General features: G+C 34.3%; 1 protein-coding gene across 7 annotated transcripts in view; it reads left to right on the top strand.

Annotated features, from left to right (window-relative positions):
- The window catches only part of CEPT1 (choline/ethanolamine phosphotransferase 1), a 36,336-nt gene that overhangs the window by 6,897 nt on the left and 11,184 nt on the right, over positions 1–18,255 (top strand). For 5 of the 7 annotated variants that reach the window (XM_081492753.1, XM_081492754.1, XM_081492750.1 and 2 more), the window contains 3 exons: positions 50–459; positions 4,607–4,754; positions 7,419–7,560. In XM_081492753.1, coding sequence (XP_081348879.1) covers positions 121–459; positions 4,607–4,754; positions 7,419–7,560 — 629 coding nt within the window. In that variant the 5' untranslated portion in view covers positions 50–120. Of the gene's footprint in view, positions 1–49; positions 460–4,606; positions 4,755–7,418; positions 7,561–12,622; positions 12,708–18,255 lie in introns of all 7 variants that reach the window. The other 2 variants (XM_081492755.1, XM_081492752.1) reach the window with 1 other exon arrangement.

Genomic DNA, 18,255 nt, shown 5'->3' with positions numbered 1-18,255 from the left:
TTGATATAAATAGTGGATGACAAATATATCTTTTTTTTCCTACCCCCAGGGAAAGACCATCCACCAAAAGCTATAAAACCAGATAAACTATTCTCCTCAAATAAAAGAAAGCCAAGATCCATGAGTGGGCATCGGTCAACAAGGAAACGATGTGGAGATTCTCACCCGGAGTCCCCTTTGGGCTTTGGGCATATGAGTACTCCCGGGTGTGTATTAAATAAGTTGTTCCAGTTACCTACACCACCATTGTCAAGACATCAACTTAAGCGGCTAGAAGAACACAGGTATCAGAGTGCCGGACGGTCCTTGCTTGAGCCTTTGATGCAGGGGTATTGGGAATGGCTCGTTGGAAGAGTTCCCTCCTGGATTGCTCCAAATCTCATCACGATCATTGGATTGTCAATAAACATCTGTACAACTGTTTTATTAGTCTTCTACTGCCCTACAGCTACAGAGCAGGTAAGAGGAATTTCTTTTATAACAGTTATAAACATTTATTGTATGCCGGAAACACTATAATTGGGATTTTTAGGTCATTTTAGCTAAAGGTAAGATAATGTGACAGCTATTTGTCAGCTGTTTTAAAGCATTCTGTCATATATACTATTAATAACTCTCATAACTACAACCTACTTTACATACACTATGCTTATGAGAAACCAGAAGCAAAGTGTGGACTCTGATGCCAGTAGATAAATTAATGTTAGTTGAGATTAACATGTAAAGTATTCCTTTAAAATCAGTAAATCTCAATGCTTTACAAAAAGAATTTTTATCCCCCTTTATTATGGCTAATAAAGTTTTAGCAAGGTTTAAAATGATCAGAGAGGAAAGTCTCTGGTAGGAAGATGGCACGGCTATAAATTAGTCATATCAAAAGTGTCCTCTTGATTTCCAGTGAGAGTTGTTGAATATCCCTTTTCTCTTCCTGTAAACATATGTGGCTGATAACCTCAGGTGTATCTCTATTGTTCTGTTATTTTAACACGGCAAAAGAAAATAGAAGAAAGAAATGGTATAATGTATTTCCTGCTCTGTATCTTGCTGTGGCTACTGTTAAAAAAAGGAAACATGGTATTGCTGGGCATTCTCAAATATAAATGTCTCTGCTGCTCTTTCACTTTTACCTTCTCTCTTCTCACTTCTTAAAACCAAAACTGAGACTCAATGGGTAAATTGAAGTTTATTTGGCTTCAAAATGTCCTTGTCAAAAAGTTAACCAAGGTAGTTAGGTAGATGAAAGAGAATCAAAACATTTACTTTGCCAGAATGATCAATACAGATAACCCAAAAAGATAGAAGGTGATCCTCAAGTAAAGCTGTTGAAAGTGACTGTGTAAACCATAATGGCTACAACGCTCCTTGTCTTGTTTTAAACTTGAAGTAATTTTTTCAATGTAGTCTTTTTCAGATGATTTGTTTTTTGAGGTAAAATTATCACCATTTAATCCTTTATCCCTTTCTGTTTTCATTAATTCATTTGTTTCCACATATAGCTCTTAATGTGAACAGTTATTGAGGGTCACAGTTACATATAAAACATATTTTTGTTTTTTGTCTTTTTCCAGATGCTTATTTTCCCCTCACCCTTGATTACCTTTAATTCCTTTTTTACTATATAGATACAATTCATACAGATTATATGGATATATTTCTGGTTTCCCCTCATTTTTTAACTATCTTGCTTTGCAATCTGGAAACCAAAAATAAACACCAATACAATTGTTTAAATATGTCTTGGGATTCTTTATCACATTTCCTTGGAGCTGTTTTTCTTGTGGATCACTTGAGGCTCTGACATCTCCTTCCGGAGGAATCTGGTCCAGATCTCACACATCCTTAGAGATACAACAGTGAAGTGGGTTGATTCCCTTTGAAACCTTCTAAGTCCTAAACTAGTTCCAGGAGAAAGATCAGGGAATGAGAGCAAGTTCAAGGTTAGCTTGGCCACTAATAGTCATTTTTTGAACACCTAGACTGTACCAGGCACCATGTTCCCTGTATTACTTTTCCTCAGCCTCTTTCTTAAGTGATTTGTAATTATTAGAGTAACCCTAGCATTAGTTAAGTCTTTGGGAAACTTCCAGAATAGGAACTACGCTAATTTCAGAATGCTGCTGGGAGAAATCAAGGTAGATTATGACTATAATAGTTTCCTGACTTATACATTCAGTGTATCAGACTCTTAACCCAGCTGAGACCATACTTGCTCCTGAATGAGAAGGCTTTCTTCTTAAAACACCTCTGCAAGTTGTCAAATAATGGAAATAAGGAAGAAATAGATAAATATTAAAGTGTTCTATGTATTCACAAGAAAAAAGAAAAGTCCAAAGATAAGAAGGCTTTGCTTCTCTCTCTTATATATGTAATTACCATCTTGCTGTTTTCTAGGTGGTTGTTATTTGGTCACTAAGTTGTATCCAGTTCTGTTCCAGGGTAACACATTTCCCCATTAAAATCCTAAACCGCCCCCTCCCCAAGAAGTTCCTTGTTTTTCTAGTCCCCTAAAGCAGTAATGTTCAATAGAATTTTCTGTGATGATGATCGTATTCTGTATCTGTGTAATCTGATACAAAGGCCATAGATACTTAACGGCTATCAAACATTTGAAATGTACTTAGCAACTGAGGAACTGAATTTTTGGTTTATTTTAATGAATTTAAACTAAAATAGTCACAGATGGCTGGCTAATGGCCATTGTATAAGACAGTGCAGCTCTAGAGAATTACTGGATTCCTTTAGGAGCAAGAAGCAGTAAACCCAAGTCTAGAAGGGAGAGTTCTTAGTCACATAAGAGTAATCACTTAGTGGACTTTGCTGGTGGCGCAGTGGATAAGAATCCGCCTCCCCATGCAGGGGACATGGATTTGATCCCTGGTCTGGGAAGATTCCACATGCCTTGGAGCCAGTAAGCCCATGCGCCACAGCTGCTGAGCCCACTCTCTAGAGCCCACGGGCCGCACCCAGTGAGCCTACATGCTGCAGCTACTGAAGCACACACACTCCAGAGCCAGTAAGCCACAGCTCCTAAATGCACGTGCTACAACTACGGAAGCCTGTGCGCCTAGTTCCTATGCTCTGAAACAGAAGACACTACACAACTAGAGTAGTCCCTACTCTCCACAACTAGAGAAAGCCTGTGTACAGCAATGAAGACCCAGCACAACCAAAAAATAATAATAAATTTTTTTTAAAACAAATACGTTAAAAACAACAACAAAAAAGATTAACCACTTAGTCCAGTGTGCTGCCATGTAAACTTGGTTACAAAACCAGGTATTCCTCTCCAGGTTTGTAACTCGAGCTCGGGGGAGGTATATACGATGATCTTTTTAGCAGCCTCAATGTTTTAAAATATGAGACTCAAAAAAAAAAAAAATTTAAGAGAAGATCTTTACCTTTAATAACTGAGTCTAAATAGGTCTCTGGGTTTCCCAGGTAGCTCAGTGGTAAAGAATCTACCTGTCAATGCAGGAGATGTGGGTTTGATCCTTGTGTTAGGAAGATCCCCTGAAGAAGGAATTGGCAACCCACTCCAGTATTCTTACCTGAAAATTCTCGTGGACAGAGGAGCCTGGCAAGCTACAGTCCTTTGGGTTGCAAGAGTTGGACATGACTGAGCACACACACACAAATAGATCTCTCTCAGGGAGATACTTCTTTGTAGTACAGAATATACTGAATATTTTTTGTAGCTCTGAGTAGTTTTAATTTGCAGCTCTGAGCATTTAGTACAGTTAACTTGAAAAACAATATCTGAGAAAATATCTTGTGGTTATAAAATTGTTTTCATGGCCTAGGCATAGGAAAAGGAAAAAGTGATGCAAAAAACTCTTTTACTTTCTTACAGAGAACAGACCAAATAGAAGCTCGCTTTTTTTTAATGCATCACATTTCAATTCAGTATTAGTGGTTTAGTTTCTGTCTGACAAAAGAGAAATTATTTCTTGAAAATGTGACCATAATAAGTATTTGAAAAGTAATGTAAGCACTCTGTCTAGTAAGTAGATCATTATTTCCCTAGTGTTGCTTCATGAAACAGTGAAAAAACTAAGTCACATGCTCAAATACATTTGGGAAATGGCAGCATGTAGTACCCTCTTTGAACATGCACAATATGCGTTAGCAATCTTAAGGGCTGGAAGCAGTCCTGCAGTGGAAAAATAGGTTTAACATTGTTTAATCCAGTGTTTCCCAACTGAGTTTAACATGGAAATTTTCTTTTTGTGTAATATCTATAAACATCTTCAAAAATACAACTTAGGAAAAACCTTATTAGTTATTCATTAATTGATTCTTAGAGTCTACATGTTAGGAGGAATCTTACACAAGTTACCTAATCTAATCTCGCATGGCATTTCTGTATTACCCTGGTGAAGTAGTTACCCAGCATCTGCTTGAGTATCCCTGCAAAACAGGGAATTTAATTCTCTCATAATTCTGATTGTTTTGAAAAGTTTTTCATTATGTAGCACCTGGATCTTCTCTCCCATAGCTTCCAGCTTCTCTGGAGAATGAAGATAACATATCTGCAAGTAAAAGTATATTAGCCAAACATAATATTAATATGTCTTGTTACTCTTGTTTTTTAAATTTTATTTCACAGGCACCTCTGTGGGCGTATATTGCTTGTGCATGCGGCCTTTTCATTTACCAGTCTTTGGATGCTATTGATGGGAAACAGGCAAGAAGAACTAATAGTAGTTCTCCTTTGGGAGAACTTTTTGATCATGGGTGTGATTCACTATCAACAGGTATTATTGATTTTTTAATGTTAATGATTAATAGTGTTAAAAGGGATATGAAAACAATGATAAGATAAGTAAGAGGCTTGTGATATTATTATTGTGATTTTGTATTAAGTTTTAATATTGTCAAAAAATATAAAACAGGTTAATAACTTGTTCATTATTTTATGACATAAAGAAATTTAGAAATTAATTTCTACCTAAGTTATTTTTAACCGTAAATAGTATTGTTTTGGCACCTGTTGTTTTTAAATTCTTAGGGCATAATTGTTATCATGAAAAAAATCTCATGAATAATAGATGAGAGTTCAGTAATGGGAGACTTAAGAAATTCATAGTCTTTGTATTTTTGTTTTTGCCTTTTTAAAGTTTTTATTAAGATATAATTCACTTACTATAAAACTCATCCTTTTAAAATGTACAATTTAGTGACTTTTAGTGTAGTCACAAAATTATGCAGCTATTACCATTATCTAATTCCAAAGTGAAAGTGAAAGTCTCGACCCAATGGACTGTGTGTGTCCATGGAATTCTCCAGGTCAGAATACTGGAGTGGGTAGCTGTTCCCTTCTCCAGGGGATCTTCCCAATCCAGGGGTCGAACCCAGGTCTCCCACCTTGCAGGTGGATTCTTTACCAGCTGAGCCAAGAGGGAAACCCAAGAATACTGGAGTGGGTAGCCTGTCCCTTCTCCAGGTGATCTTCCCGACCCAGGAATTGAACCGGGGTCTCCTGCATTTCAGGTGGATTCTTTACCAGCTGAGCTACCAGAGAAGCCCTCTAATTCCAAAACATTTTGTCAGATGTCAGTTTTTTCCTTTCGACTCCAAAAGGGAATCATTTGCTAGTAGTCATTCTGCATTCCCTACTTCCCTCAGGCTCTGGTAACCACTAACTTCCTGTCTCTATGAATTTGCCTGTTCTAGACATCTCATATGAACTCTTAGTAAATTCAGCCATTATTTCAACTCTAAAGATATTTCTGAATTCTGATTCTACTCCAGGTTATATTAGCTATTAATTTTGTACTGGTAGATAAATGTTGATCAATTTTATAAGATAGTCTTTATATTTAAATGGATATTATACAGACATTTAAAATTTCATTGTAGACTTGGACTGTAACTGTGATAGTGGGCTTCGATGAAAAGACTAGAAAAAAATACACTAAGGTGCTAGCAAAAGATGAATTACTATAATTAGATTATATGTGGTATGTCTTTATTTGTACCATTTAAAGAATAATCATTTAGTACTTTTTTAGAGGAGAGAAAAGAGATTTAGAAATTAAGTGACAGTTTCTAACTAGTCTTCCTTTCAAGAACTCTGCTCCCCCTTACTCCCCACCTTGCCACATACTCCTCCCAACACACTTACTATTTTTTTATTTAGTTCTTCGGTTGGTTTCTTGTCATTTGGCACAGCGTTTAAAATATTTTTAAAGAGGTGAACAAAAACCCTTGATGGTTTTACTTCGTGAACTCAGATTCACAAATGTAAGTGTATGTTAAAATCATGGTTTGGTTGTATCCTAATAGCAGCTTGCTTAGCAGAGGGGAAGGAACAGATAAGTTCATGTAACTCTTAAGACTCAAGAAAAAGCTTCTACTGAATATGCTAGTTGGGCATCTTGAAACACTATTATAATTTTATGTGGTAACAGCAGAATGATAGGTGTTCTTTTTTTTCTAAGTGATAGTCATTTTTACATTGTAGTTTGAGATTGAAACTTTTATAGGAAGTCCTTTTTTTGTTTTTAATGTATAGTACCCATAGTGAAATCTGCTAAATAAAAAAGATTGCTATCTAAAGCCAGTAGATTATCTAGTGAATTATCTAGGCCTTTGTTTTTCTTTCTTTTTGACTTTCTGCCTTGTAATTTTTCACTGCTCACTAGTACTCCATCATTGAGAGAATACAGACATACCTCAGATGTATTGCGGATTCAGTTTCAGACCACTGCAATAAAGTGAATATTGAAATAAAGCGAGACACACAAGTTTTTTTGATTTCCTAGTGTATGTAAAAGTTATTTTTACACTACGCTTTAGTCTGTTAACTGTGCAATAGCATTATGTTTGAAAAATGTACATTATTTAATTAAAAAATACTTTATTGATTAAAAAAAATACTATCATCTGAGCCTTCAGCAAGTTGTAATCTTTTTGCAGTAGTAACATCAAAGATCACTGATCAGAAATCATGACAAATGTAATAATGGAAAAAAATTGGAAGTATTTTAACAGTTACCAAAATGTGACACAGATACTACGTGAGCTAAAACTGTTGAAAAGAAAGTGGCACTGATAAACATGCAATGCAAGGCTGCCACAAACCTTTAATTGGAAAAAAAAATGCAGTATCTGGAAGCACAGTATCTGTAAAGTGTAATAAAACGAGATACGCATGTACTCCAAACAAATGCTGAAGTATTTTAGTTGCTTTCAAGAAGTTTGTTTTCACCTAGTGGTATAGTGAAAGAATAGATTGAAATTACAGGATAAATGTTAATATAAAAGACTATAGCCTGCTTTCCTATTTGCGTAGATGACTGCAAAAAGATTAGATATTCATGGCATGTTTTCTTTTTGCCTCATCTAAAATCATTACCAGCTTAGTTAATGTTTGTTAATCAGATTGTTTAGTTTTCATTGTAATCTTTCTTTTTCAGTTTTTGTGGTTCTTGGAACTTGTATTGCAGTGCAACTGGGGACAAACCCTGACTGGATGTTTTTTTGTTGTTTTGCTGGGACATTCATGTTCTATTGTGCACACTGGCAAACATATGTTTCTGGAACATTGCGATTTGGAATGTAAGTAACACTTAATGGTGTGTTTTTTTCCTCTCTCAGATACGAAGACTGTTGCTTATAAATATTTAAGTATTAGAAATTTATCAAATCACTAGTTTAGTAAATAAAAGAAACTCATTATTTTATCATGTGTCCTTCTGTCACACTGTTTAAAAGGAAACATTAGAAACTCCCAACCAATATTTTTAAAGTAATATGAAAAACAATAGCCCCTTCACTCATATCCAACTGTATTTCCCTCAAATTCATTTTTCTTTTTCACCACTGTTATTCATCTTAATAACTGTGTTTTATTTTGACCTATGAAGTTGTATTTTCAGGAAAGAAAACATAGTTTATTAAAGCTAAGAGCAACTCTTTAAACATCATAGCTTAATTAGATTTTATTCTCTTCGCATTGTTTTATTTATGAATCTATAAATATCTAAGCTCTGGATACTTTAGTGAATATGAGCACACCATATAGATTATTACTGCCAACAAAATGCTTAAGAATTTAAAAAATGAAATAGGAACTTTCTTTAAACTCCAAAATGAATAGTTCCTACTTGATGATTAGTGCTTTTCTGTAAATATTGTGTGTGTGTGTGTGTGTGTAAATATTAATGAGTAAGACAGTCTTGGAAAGGTTAAGGATGGAATTCACCAACTGGTATTTAATTAAGTATCACAGATTTGATTTACACTACTCTAGTTAGTCTTTTATTTTTTTCCTGCTGTAGGTTAAATGAAAAAGATCATGAGAAAAGACTCTGAAAACTTCATGGAATATCATAGTAAAAATCTCTGATGTGAAGTGATAGGAGACCATCTTAACCAAGTCTTTCATGAAGACAAATCATTAATGGATTTTAAAATTTTAGGTCACTGATAAACTTAGTTTTCTAGTCCTTGAAAAAGCCAGAATGCATAGAAATTTAGCTGTCCCCTACAAGTTCTCTTCAGGTGGTTTTTGCTAACCTTATTTAAATAGGATTTTATATGTTCTTATGACAGTAAATGAATAATTAATAATAATTTGAATGTTAGCTAAAAGCCATGTCTTGGAATGACTTAAAAATAGTGGGATTTAGAGAATGTGTTTAAGCCATAGCTTAAGTGACAATAGTGGCCATGAGTTTCTAATTGAAAACTGTATTCTGTGCATTCATCAGCAGTTTATAAAATGATCTATACTCAGAAAGTATAGAAGACATCAGATACTTTAAAAAAAAAAAAAAGCAGTAATCAAAAATATTGTGTACAGATTTTTTTTCAATATTTTCATAGTTTCATTGTAATCTCCGTAATGTTTTCATAGTCTTTATCTGCATTAGGTAAAAACCACAAAATATAATGGACTTCTAAAATCACTTGATTTGCCCTAATTCAGTTTTAATTGTTAGTGATGTTATTGTTTTCAAAAATAGCAGAATTTGTAGTACTTGGATTTCACATAGTTTTGTTTCATTGGTTATTATCTTACGGTTAACTTTCAAACTCTTATTTTGAAAGCTTATTTATCATTTAGCCCTAATTTATTTTCTTTCCCTTTCAAGTAAAGCAGCACCAGTCTTATTGTGGGAAGTGAAGAAAGGAAAAAAAATGAACCATGGAGCAGGGGATGAGTTAAATAGACAGTATTTTTAGGAGTGATTTGCTATGACTTCTTTCTTTTTGCCAGTCTTGAAATGTCCTATGTGGTATATTCCTTTGATGAAATACGTACTTGGAGAATTGCAAGCAGTTCTATATTGTTAAATCATAAGATGCCTGTAGGGGTGTGGTAGGAGATAAGGCTGGAGAAGATCCAGAAAATCATGGGCCTTCTGTGTTCTGCCAAGAACTGAGGGCTTTTCGTCCTCAATCAATGGAGAACCTTTGCAGGAAATGAGACAAGATGAGTCTGGCAACAGTTTGGAGGGTGAATTGGAGTGGGCTATGACAGAAGTTAGATCCTTTAGAAGGCATTAACATAATTAAGTATGAGGAATGATGAAATCTGAACTAGCACAGTCACAGTGCTATTGTAGAGAAAGGGGGAACTTCTCTGACCATCCAGTGGTTGGTACTTCACCTTCCAGTGCAGGAAGTGTGGATTCAATCCTTGGTCAGGGAGCTAACATACCACATGCCTTGTATCCAAAGAACCAAAACATAAAACAGAAGCAGCATTGTAACAAATTCAATAAAGACTTTAAAAATGGTCCACATGAAAAAATCTTAACAGAAAAAAAAAAAAGACAAGAAAGAGATACTTTGGAGAGAAACTTAACAGGTAGAAACTATAGGCCGCAGTCTGTATTTGGATATGGAGAATGAATGAAAGAGCAGAGATTGGATTGAGTCCCATTTCCCCTTCTAGGATGGCTGAATGAAAGATGGGAAAAGGCCCTGCAGGGAGAGGAACCTATTTGAAGGAATAGTTTTCTCTAGAACATGTATGTGAGGGATTTTAGACATCCAAACAGAATGAGAATAGCAGAAAATGTAGAGAGCAAGCCTAGAAAGAAGCCTGTAAAAATTATTGAACACCCAGAGTAGGAGGAGGCATACTGGAATGAAAAGCCAGAAGAGGGATGAATTTCAAAAGAGAACAATGCTAAGTGCTGCCAAGACTCAAAATGAGGCCATACTGTAGGAAATAGAAGTGAATGGAATTATGAGCTGTATCTTTGCTCTGATCACTGAAATCTGATTTGCTAAAAGCTGCCTTGCACAGAGAATATCAATACCTTTCACATCTAGACAGACCTCTGTCCTGACAGTGCTTCTGGACTAAGCAAGTAGAGATCTGATGGAGATAAGTACTGCTAATTGAGACCCTTCTTGACCCAGTTTATACCTTTGGAACTTTTCAACTTTTCCTAGCCCTGGATGTGAAAAACTGAGGGAGGGATATGGCCTTAGATATTACAACTTCATAGAAGCATAGGTGAGGAGGAAAAGAAAAATTACTAATTGAAGCTCATGGGTAAACATTTGTAAAATAGTCTTTTAATTGTTCATGGATTATATTAAATGAAAGAGTTCATATTTCTTAAGGCCTAAGCCCTCTATATCTACATACTTTTAAATGTATAAGTTGTATGTATAGAATCATTTTTATAAATTAAATGCTTAGAAACCCTAAACAATCATTAATAAAACTATATTTATATAAAATGGAGGCCTTAAAAAATCTTACACATTGTAAAAGGTAAAACCCTTAAATTACTATTTCAAGTTATCTTTTCAGAAGAGAATAAAAGAAAGAAATTGTAATAGATTGAACTCATGCCAGTGTCTTTCCTCAGGTGTTATCTCCACATTATCTGCATATCAGCTTGGGCAAGGCCCATGACTTTCGTGAGCCTCATTTCCCAACTTGTAAGAGTTTTGACATCTAAGGTTCCTTCTGTGAGTCTGTTACTTTTACAGATATTGTTTCAGTTTATGGCATTTTTCAGTTCTTACATCTAGGGTTTCACATTTACATTAACCAAAAACCTGGCCACAACATTTATTCCTATGTAAATAAATAACTTATGACTTTTTCCTTTTCTGTAGTTAATTGAAATAAGTTAATAGGCTATGTATTTACTGGTAGTCTGACAAATCAAGTTCATCTTCTTATCCAAATAACCTCTAAAGAATAAGTACTCAGAGACCTCCTACCTCCAAGTAATTAAAAATTGTTGTCTGTTAATACATAATCTACTTTCTATGGATTAAGAATTAGGAAATTTCCTATATATAAAATAGATAAACAAGAAGATCCTACTGTAAAGCACAGGGAACTATATTCAATACCCTGTAATAAACCATAATAGAAAAGAATATAAAAAAGAATATGTGTATTATATATATAACATATATTTTTTAAATATATATAGTTATATCTTGTATAACTGAATCACTTTGCTATACAGTAGAAACTAACACAACATTGTAAATAAACTAAACTTCAATAAAAAATAAAAGAAGGAAATTTCCTATTGAATGCCTGTATAGGATCTACCTGTCTTTAAATGTTTAAGATTTATCACATGAATTATTTAGTACCAGAGACTTTCCTTTTAGTTTCTAGTTCCTGTTTTTTTCCCCTCAGTAATAATTAATTCAGTTGGACTTGCCCATTTAAATTTTATCAAATTATTATAGGTAATATACTAAAATAGCTATTTATATTAATGTAAAACCTAGACTGTAGTTTGGACTCTCAAATCATCAGGTAAAATCATAGACTTCTTTCTCATTCCTCAGTTCTTAATTTTTATTGTGTAGTTTTTGTTTGAAGTCTCTTCTATACTGCCTCTCTTTTTCTGTCACCATGTGTTCCAAAACTTCTTTAGTGATTGTATTGGATGTTTTAATGATTTTTATGACTGATAAAGTAATCCCATACAGTAAAGAGATATAATGCTTATGAGGAATTAAGGGAAGAGAGAGGAAGAAGAAGATTCTAGACTAAAGATTATCAGGAAGCAGGATAGAGAAGTGGCCAATTTGATTTTTGCTCTGACCATATCAAAAGAAGTCACACATTCACTTTCTTACTTGCCCTTTCTACATCCATGTGATAATTTTACTGAGCTTGCAAAGGCAGGAGCAGGATGAGGTATGGAGAAGTAAAGGGGTGTCGGGTGATTAGTGGTTTTTCACACACATAGATGACTGTCCACTGGGGCTCCTGGGAAGTATTTTTATCCACTGGGAAATCTGGGTAGGTTCTGGCACTGAAGGGACCTATGTCACAGACAGTGTGATTATTTTTGGCAAGCTGTATTCAACATTCCTAGGTAATTGAGCATTGACTGTGTGTTTTTAGTTCCATTGTTTCCAACTGCCTATTTGTAAGTCATTTGTTCAGTGTATTAGTTTTGATTTTTAAACTTCTATACTATTTTGATTTGGGTAAGAAATACACCTGTATGCATAAGGATAATAATAGTGCTATATAAATTGTATCATTGAATCTTTAGATGTCTTTATAAGGAGAATGCTACATTTTAAATCCATTTTTGCTCCCTTGTTTTCGTAGGGCTCCTTAGCAAAAGTTCTGAGTAAAGTTATTTTGAAATGTTTGTTTCCTTATGCATAGATTCGATGTTACAGAGTCCCAGATCATAATTATAATATGCCAGCTTCTCACAGGAACCCTGGGACCTTGGTTCTGGAACTTCACGGTAACTGCTAGAATATTCATGCTGTCCAATGAACAATGGCGTGAACTCAATAAAGACGGCACCTTTGTCATGCACAGAGTAATTAAAAAACAAAAATTTAAAAGTCTTCCTGGTGGTATTTCACAGACAAACAGGTCATTAGAAAACAAATAATTTTACTATATAATAGGGCAATAAAAATCCACCCTATTAAACAAAATTTTTTGAAATTAATATTTCTGGTGATTTGATGCTAAAAACAGTTCTCTCCCATTTACCTTATGTACCTTATATTATTTTTGCTCTATGTAATATTTTTGAAACAAATACCTTTCCACCATTAAACAGAACTTTTTGGTATTTATATTTTGAAAAAAATAAGCCAAGCAGAGTTTTCCTGAGATAGGTAATTTGAGAAGCTTCTTTATAATTATATAGGAAAGATTCTGTTTATTCTCTTAATATTCTTTAAGATACCTGGTACTATTTCTTCTACTTCTATTAAATGATCTTGGTTAAAAAAAAATAATGCTAGAAGCTATTGTTACTTCTATTTGTTTTGCTTACTGTTTTCCTCTCTTAGTTGTGCTTTAAAAACTAAGTATTCTTAGCTTTTCATGTTACTATCGGTCGTCCTTTGAATACTTTCTTTTTTCTGTTTTGTTTTGGTAAATATTATTTCCTTGATGCTAACAGAGTAAGTAATATCTTTTTCCCCCTTCATATTAGAATTATAATTTTGGCCTTATGACTTTTAAAAGTTCAGAAAAACTTACTAGGAAATGGTTTCCCAGTGAAATTTTCCAGAATCCTTTACACTTTAGTCTGAAAGATTTTATTTACAAGAAAAACAGTTTTTCAAAAAAATTTTTACAGTCTAAATAGTATTGGGAAAAAAATAGTATTGGGGAACTGTTCATATTATAGATCATTCTAGCAATACAAGGCTAGAAGACTGCATTAGGTTTTGTGCATTGAGTCCCCATATCCAAAAATGTTTCAATAATATGATAGAAATAGTGAGTCTCTGATAACAGAGTGCTTTCTGAAAAGTATCTTGCAGCATTGTAAATCCATTTATTCAGTGGTGGTACTGGTGGCTCTGGGGACAAATTAATAGTGAGGGATATCCTACACCATTTTTTCAAATCAACTTGGAATATGGAATATATTAAGAAGTACTATAGGCATGTTTTAGAAGCAAAAGTGAAGCCATTTTCAGTTGAATTACAATGTGTTGGCATAGTTATTTGTGATGCCCTCCCAGAGTAGAATAATGTGCATAGTTCAGGATGTGTCATTCTTTAGCACTCCTTTACCTTTAACCTGTTTCTAGTACTTTCTCCAAAGACCTGAAGCTTTATGCTCACTGCAGTTGTCTAGATTTATAATTTTTAATAGCTCATTTATTAATATTAAACTTACCAAAAGGTTTTTTCCACTCGTGTTCTTAATTAAATTAATAGTCAGGATATTGACCCTTTTACCTTCACCTTGTCTGTCTATAACAGAGTACCTTCTGTGTATAGAGCACTTCCTATTAAAATGTTTCTAAAACTAATGCATTTTAATTTTAACATCATGAAAAATGTTTTGGAAATACATTTATTTCTCCAGATATGTTGTCTTCATTTTTATCAATTGCTAACTTGCATAGATTTTCCTTTGCTTTTAATGTGTGTTGCTTTAACTGATTTGATCATAGAAATGAAATTGTCAGATGTACTTTCTTTTTTCTTTACAAAGTTCAGAGGAAGTTCTAAGCTTCAGAAAGAGTTACTCTTCCTAATTTATTTCCAACTTATTTCAATTTATTAGTATCTAAACTTGTGTTAGCTGTTGCCTGTTGTATTCTGCCATTTTAGGGAAAATTGTGTTAGAATGTGAGAAGTGTCATGCCGAAACATACAGACATCTTAGTGATAGCAAGTTAAAAGCATATGTCAAATGTTTGTCCCAATGATTAGTAGACTGAAAATTAGAAAGAGTTTCAGCACTGTGGAGGAACAACATTAATTTCTTTCAAGACTGTTCCACTTATCATTCTATAATCTTGGAAAAGTCACTTACCCTATCTGATCAGATTTCCTCATCTATAAATGGTGGTAATATTTCCTACCTCCTAGGATAGTTGTGAAGGTTAAAAAAGTAAAAAACATGCTATGTGCTGACTACAGTGCTTATCATATATAGTAAGTGTTCATTATCATTATAAGACCTGTGTTAATAACTCCCACTAATTTCCAGATTTCTTCCAAAATTGATACTGCTATTTTGAGAGGAAGAATATGTCCATGACCCCTTTATTTAACTCTGAGATTATTACTAAATGAGATGAGAGTCCTCTCTTCTAATTTTTCTATTTCCAAAGGTGATAAGGATAGGCTGCCCCTTAAATCTGAGACCTAAACTTGCATTCCTCTTAGAGGACTTGTTCTGTTCTAGCCTTTGCTATTTGTCTCTTATTCAGTCACTGAATGAGTTGTTTTGTTTCAGTCATTCATGTGGTAGATAGTACTGTTTTAAATATTTCAACTTATCTCAAAAATAGAGGCTTAAACTTTATATGTAACACTTGACTTGAAAATACTCTTAGTTGTCTCTTAGCTATATGGTTAATATTATTAACATTTAAGTTTGTCATGCCCAGTTTGCCCCTTATCAAGGGTAGAAAGTAAAATATTGGAAGGCAGTATGTTGAATTTCTAGGTCAGTCTTCAGTCTACCGATACCAATATAGCCACTAAGTTGAATCTGACTCTTTGCAACCCCATGGACTGCAGCACACCAGGCTTCGCTGTCCTTCACCATCTCCTGAAGTTTGCTCAAATTCATGTCCATTGTGTCGATGATGCCATTAGATTCTGCTTATGTACAAGTTCCCTAGAACATCAGATTCATTTACAAATAATTGCAAATCTGTAATTAATAACAATCTAATCCTTAACTAGGACTCCAGCCTACTTCAGTGACTTCTAAGAAGAATACTTCTTTTAAAATAATAACTAACAAGTCAGATTGTACAAATCAGAATTCTGTGACATTGTGAATTTAACCCTAGTGCACATTCTCTGTTAACCAAGCTAGTAGCCAACCCAGTTAAAACAAAATCATATTTACTATATGTAGTTTAACAGAAAAATTAATTTCCAAATGAACTGCAAGTACATCTTTGTAATATGTATGTCATATGTAGGAAAGAAAACTAGATTAAATTGTCTTCTGATATTAAAAATTCTAGGAAATGATGATTAACATGCTTATTGATGTTCACAGAATGTCAGTTAAATCCCTTCACATCCTTCAGTTAATGCTGAGTCTTGTTGGAATTCAAACCAAATGCATAAAATGAAACATTCAGAATAGAAGTTTTCTTTACAATTAGGTAACTTAAATGATTTGGAGTTGTTATACCCTTAATCACTTTTAAAAGCCGTACTTCTCATGTAATAATTGTCCTGATCAGGGAACTTTCTAAGCTCCCTTTCTCTGGTGATGAAGACTCCCTAAGATCATCACTCCAACTAGAAAATTTCTATTTCCTGTTCAGAAGTTTAAATTACTCATATTTATTTAGGATACCCTGATTATCTTTACCTCTTAATCGGTAGACCACTAGGATCCTGTAAGGAGTGATGGACCAAGGGATTTGCTATGAGTCTCTAAGGTTATTTTGACTCAGGACTGCCACACTTGTAGCCTCCGAATCAGAAAAATGATAGAGCTGTCTCCACAACTAGTTTGCTTTTTTTCCATCTTTCTTCTGTGACAACCACCAGGATATTGTTTGTTGTTGGCTTGTTGTAGTAATTTTTTGTGTTCTGACCAGAGCACTCAGATTTATCCACAGCATTTGGGGAGTTTTCTTTTGTTCTTTGACAAAACCTATTCTAAAATAAAGTAGAAGTAAGAAATAATTAAGCAATACCAATCAAAATATTTAAATACTTTCATGGTTGTAGAAAATTGTATTTATTATCATCTAATTCCTGCCCCCCCCCCCCGCCCCTGAAACTCTTAGGCTGTGGAACTCTAATCCTACAGATAATGAGATTTGTTTTCCCACATCTTTTAAAAAAGTCACAGTGGTGTTTTAGGTGGTTTTCTACCCCATAGCCCTTGTACTCTGAAGGGTTTATTTTTTGCTGTAGTTGTGGAGATTGAGTTTTTTTTTTGTTTGCTTTTGTTTTAGAGAAATAGTTCCAGCACTTGGAAATATTATCACCCATGTTGTTATTTTGAAGAAAAAATAATAAGCAAGTGACTATAGAAATGCCGAATTCCTGCCTTTATATAGAATTTTCCTTCTAGATAATTATGTCTTTCCTATATAGCCAAAAAACGTAAGATGAGCCCCCTCCTACTGTGTGTCACAGTAAATTCAGCCCATGCTGAGAGACTTCTTAGTGGAGGATGGAAAAATGGACTGTCGGGTAACCAATTCTCTTCTAAACAGAATCATTAATTCTTGTTCACTGTTAACTGTTTCTGCCTCGTGTCCCTCTTAGCGTGCTTTTTCTGTCTTTGGGGATGGCCTCACACTGCACCCTCTTTCATTAACAGTCAGTGATTAGACATAATCATTAGAATGATTAGAGCCACACATCCAGGAGTGGTAATAGGCAGTTCTCATGATTGAGAGTAGGAGGGAGTACAGAGTATTCCTCTAAATCATACAATCACATGGGAAAAAATATTCTTAACTAATTACCAACTGGTAAGTAAGTTTTCCTTGACTCTCCTTCCTAACATTAAGACATTGTTGATCTAAATTCAGTGATATTATCTGAATGGTTTACAAAATTTTGTCTTCCAAAGTTTCCAAACAGGCTATAAAATCCATAAAAATTTCCCTAGGAATCCCAATTTTGGGCTTTGTAAAAGATCATTCATGTTTCCTAATCTCTTACATTCATCCAAGGTACATAGATTAATTGCATGAGGTTCCCTCCATTTTTATTTTGTAATTCTATACTTCTGGCCCTTCCCCTCCCAGAAGGCTACTTCATATATCCAGCAAAATGTTGTAAGATGTCTACCCTCCTCCACCCAAGACAGAGTCGATCATCTTTGACACCTGCTTAGTCTCCTGAGTCTGCTACTGAGTGTAATTCCCCTTATTGGCAACATCACTCACCAGGTCAGCTCTACAGATTCTTTTTAGCCTAATTCAGTCCATTTTTCTTTCCAATAAATGTGTGTATCAAGATAACTACATCACTATGTGTTTGCAGCTTAATACGCTTCTGTTTAAAAAACATTCTTGTGCAATCAAAGATCAGTTTCTTCAGTTGTGAGAGACTGGCTTCAGTCTAGTTGTTTATTATGAGCATAAAACTCACATTTCTTAAGCTCACATTATAGATTGTCTGCTTTAAGTATCAATTTTAGAAATGGGGACTCTGTTTTGCTCTAGAATTTGAACCCCCTTGCTGTTGTGGCTGTCCACTTTCTTAGACTGATTTTATTTTTTTTTGAGTTTATCTTAATAAATGATTCACTTTGTTTAAAAACTAACATTATAAAAAAGGTATGCAGTGAATAGTCTCTTCTCATCTCATTCCCCAGC

This window comes from Giraffa tippelskirchi, chromosome 5 (assembly GCF_054371585.1).
Source record: "Giraffa tippelskirchi isolate mGirTip1 chromosome 5, T2T-mGirTip1v1.2.pri, whole genome shotgun sequence".
Classification (NCBI taxonomy): domain Eukaryota; kingdom Metazoa; phylum Chordata; class Mammalia; order Artiodactyla; family Giraffidae; genus Giraffa; species Giraffa tippelskirchi.
This window is presented reverse-complemented; position numbering and strand designations above follow the sequence as displayed.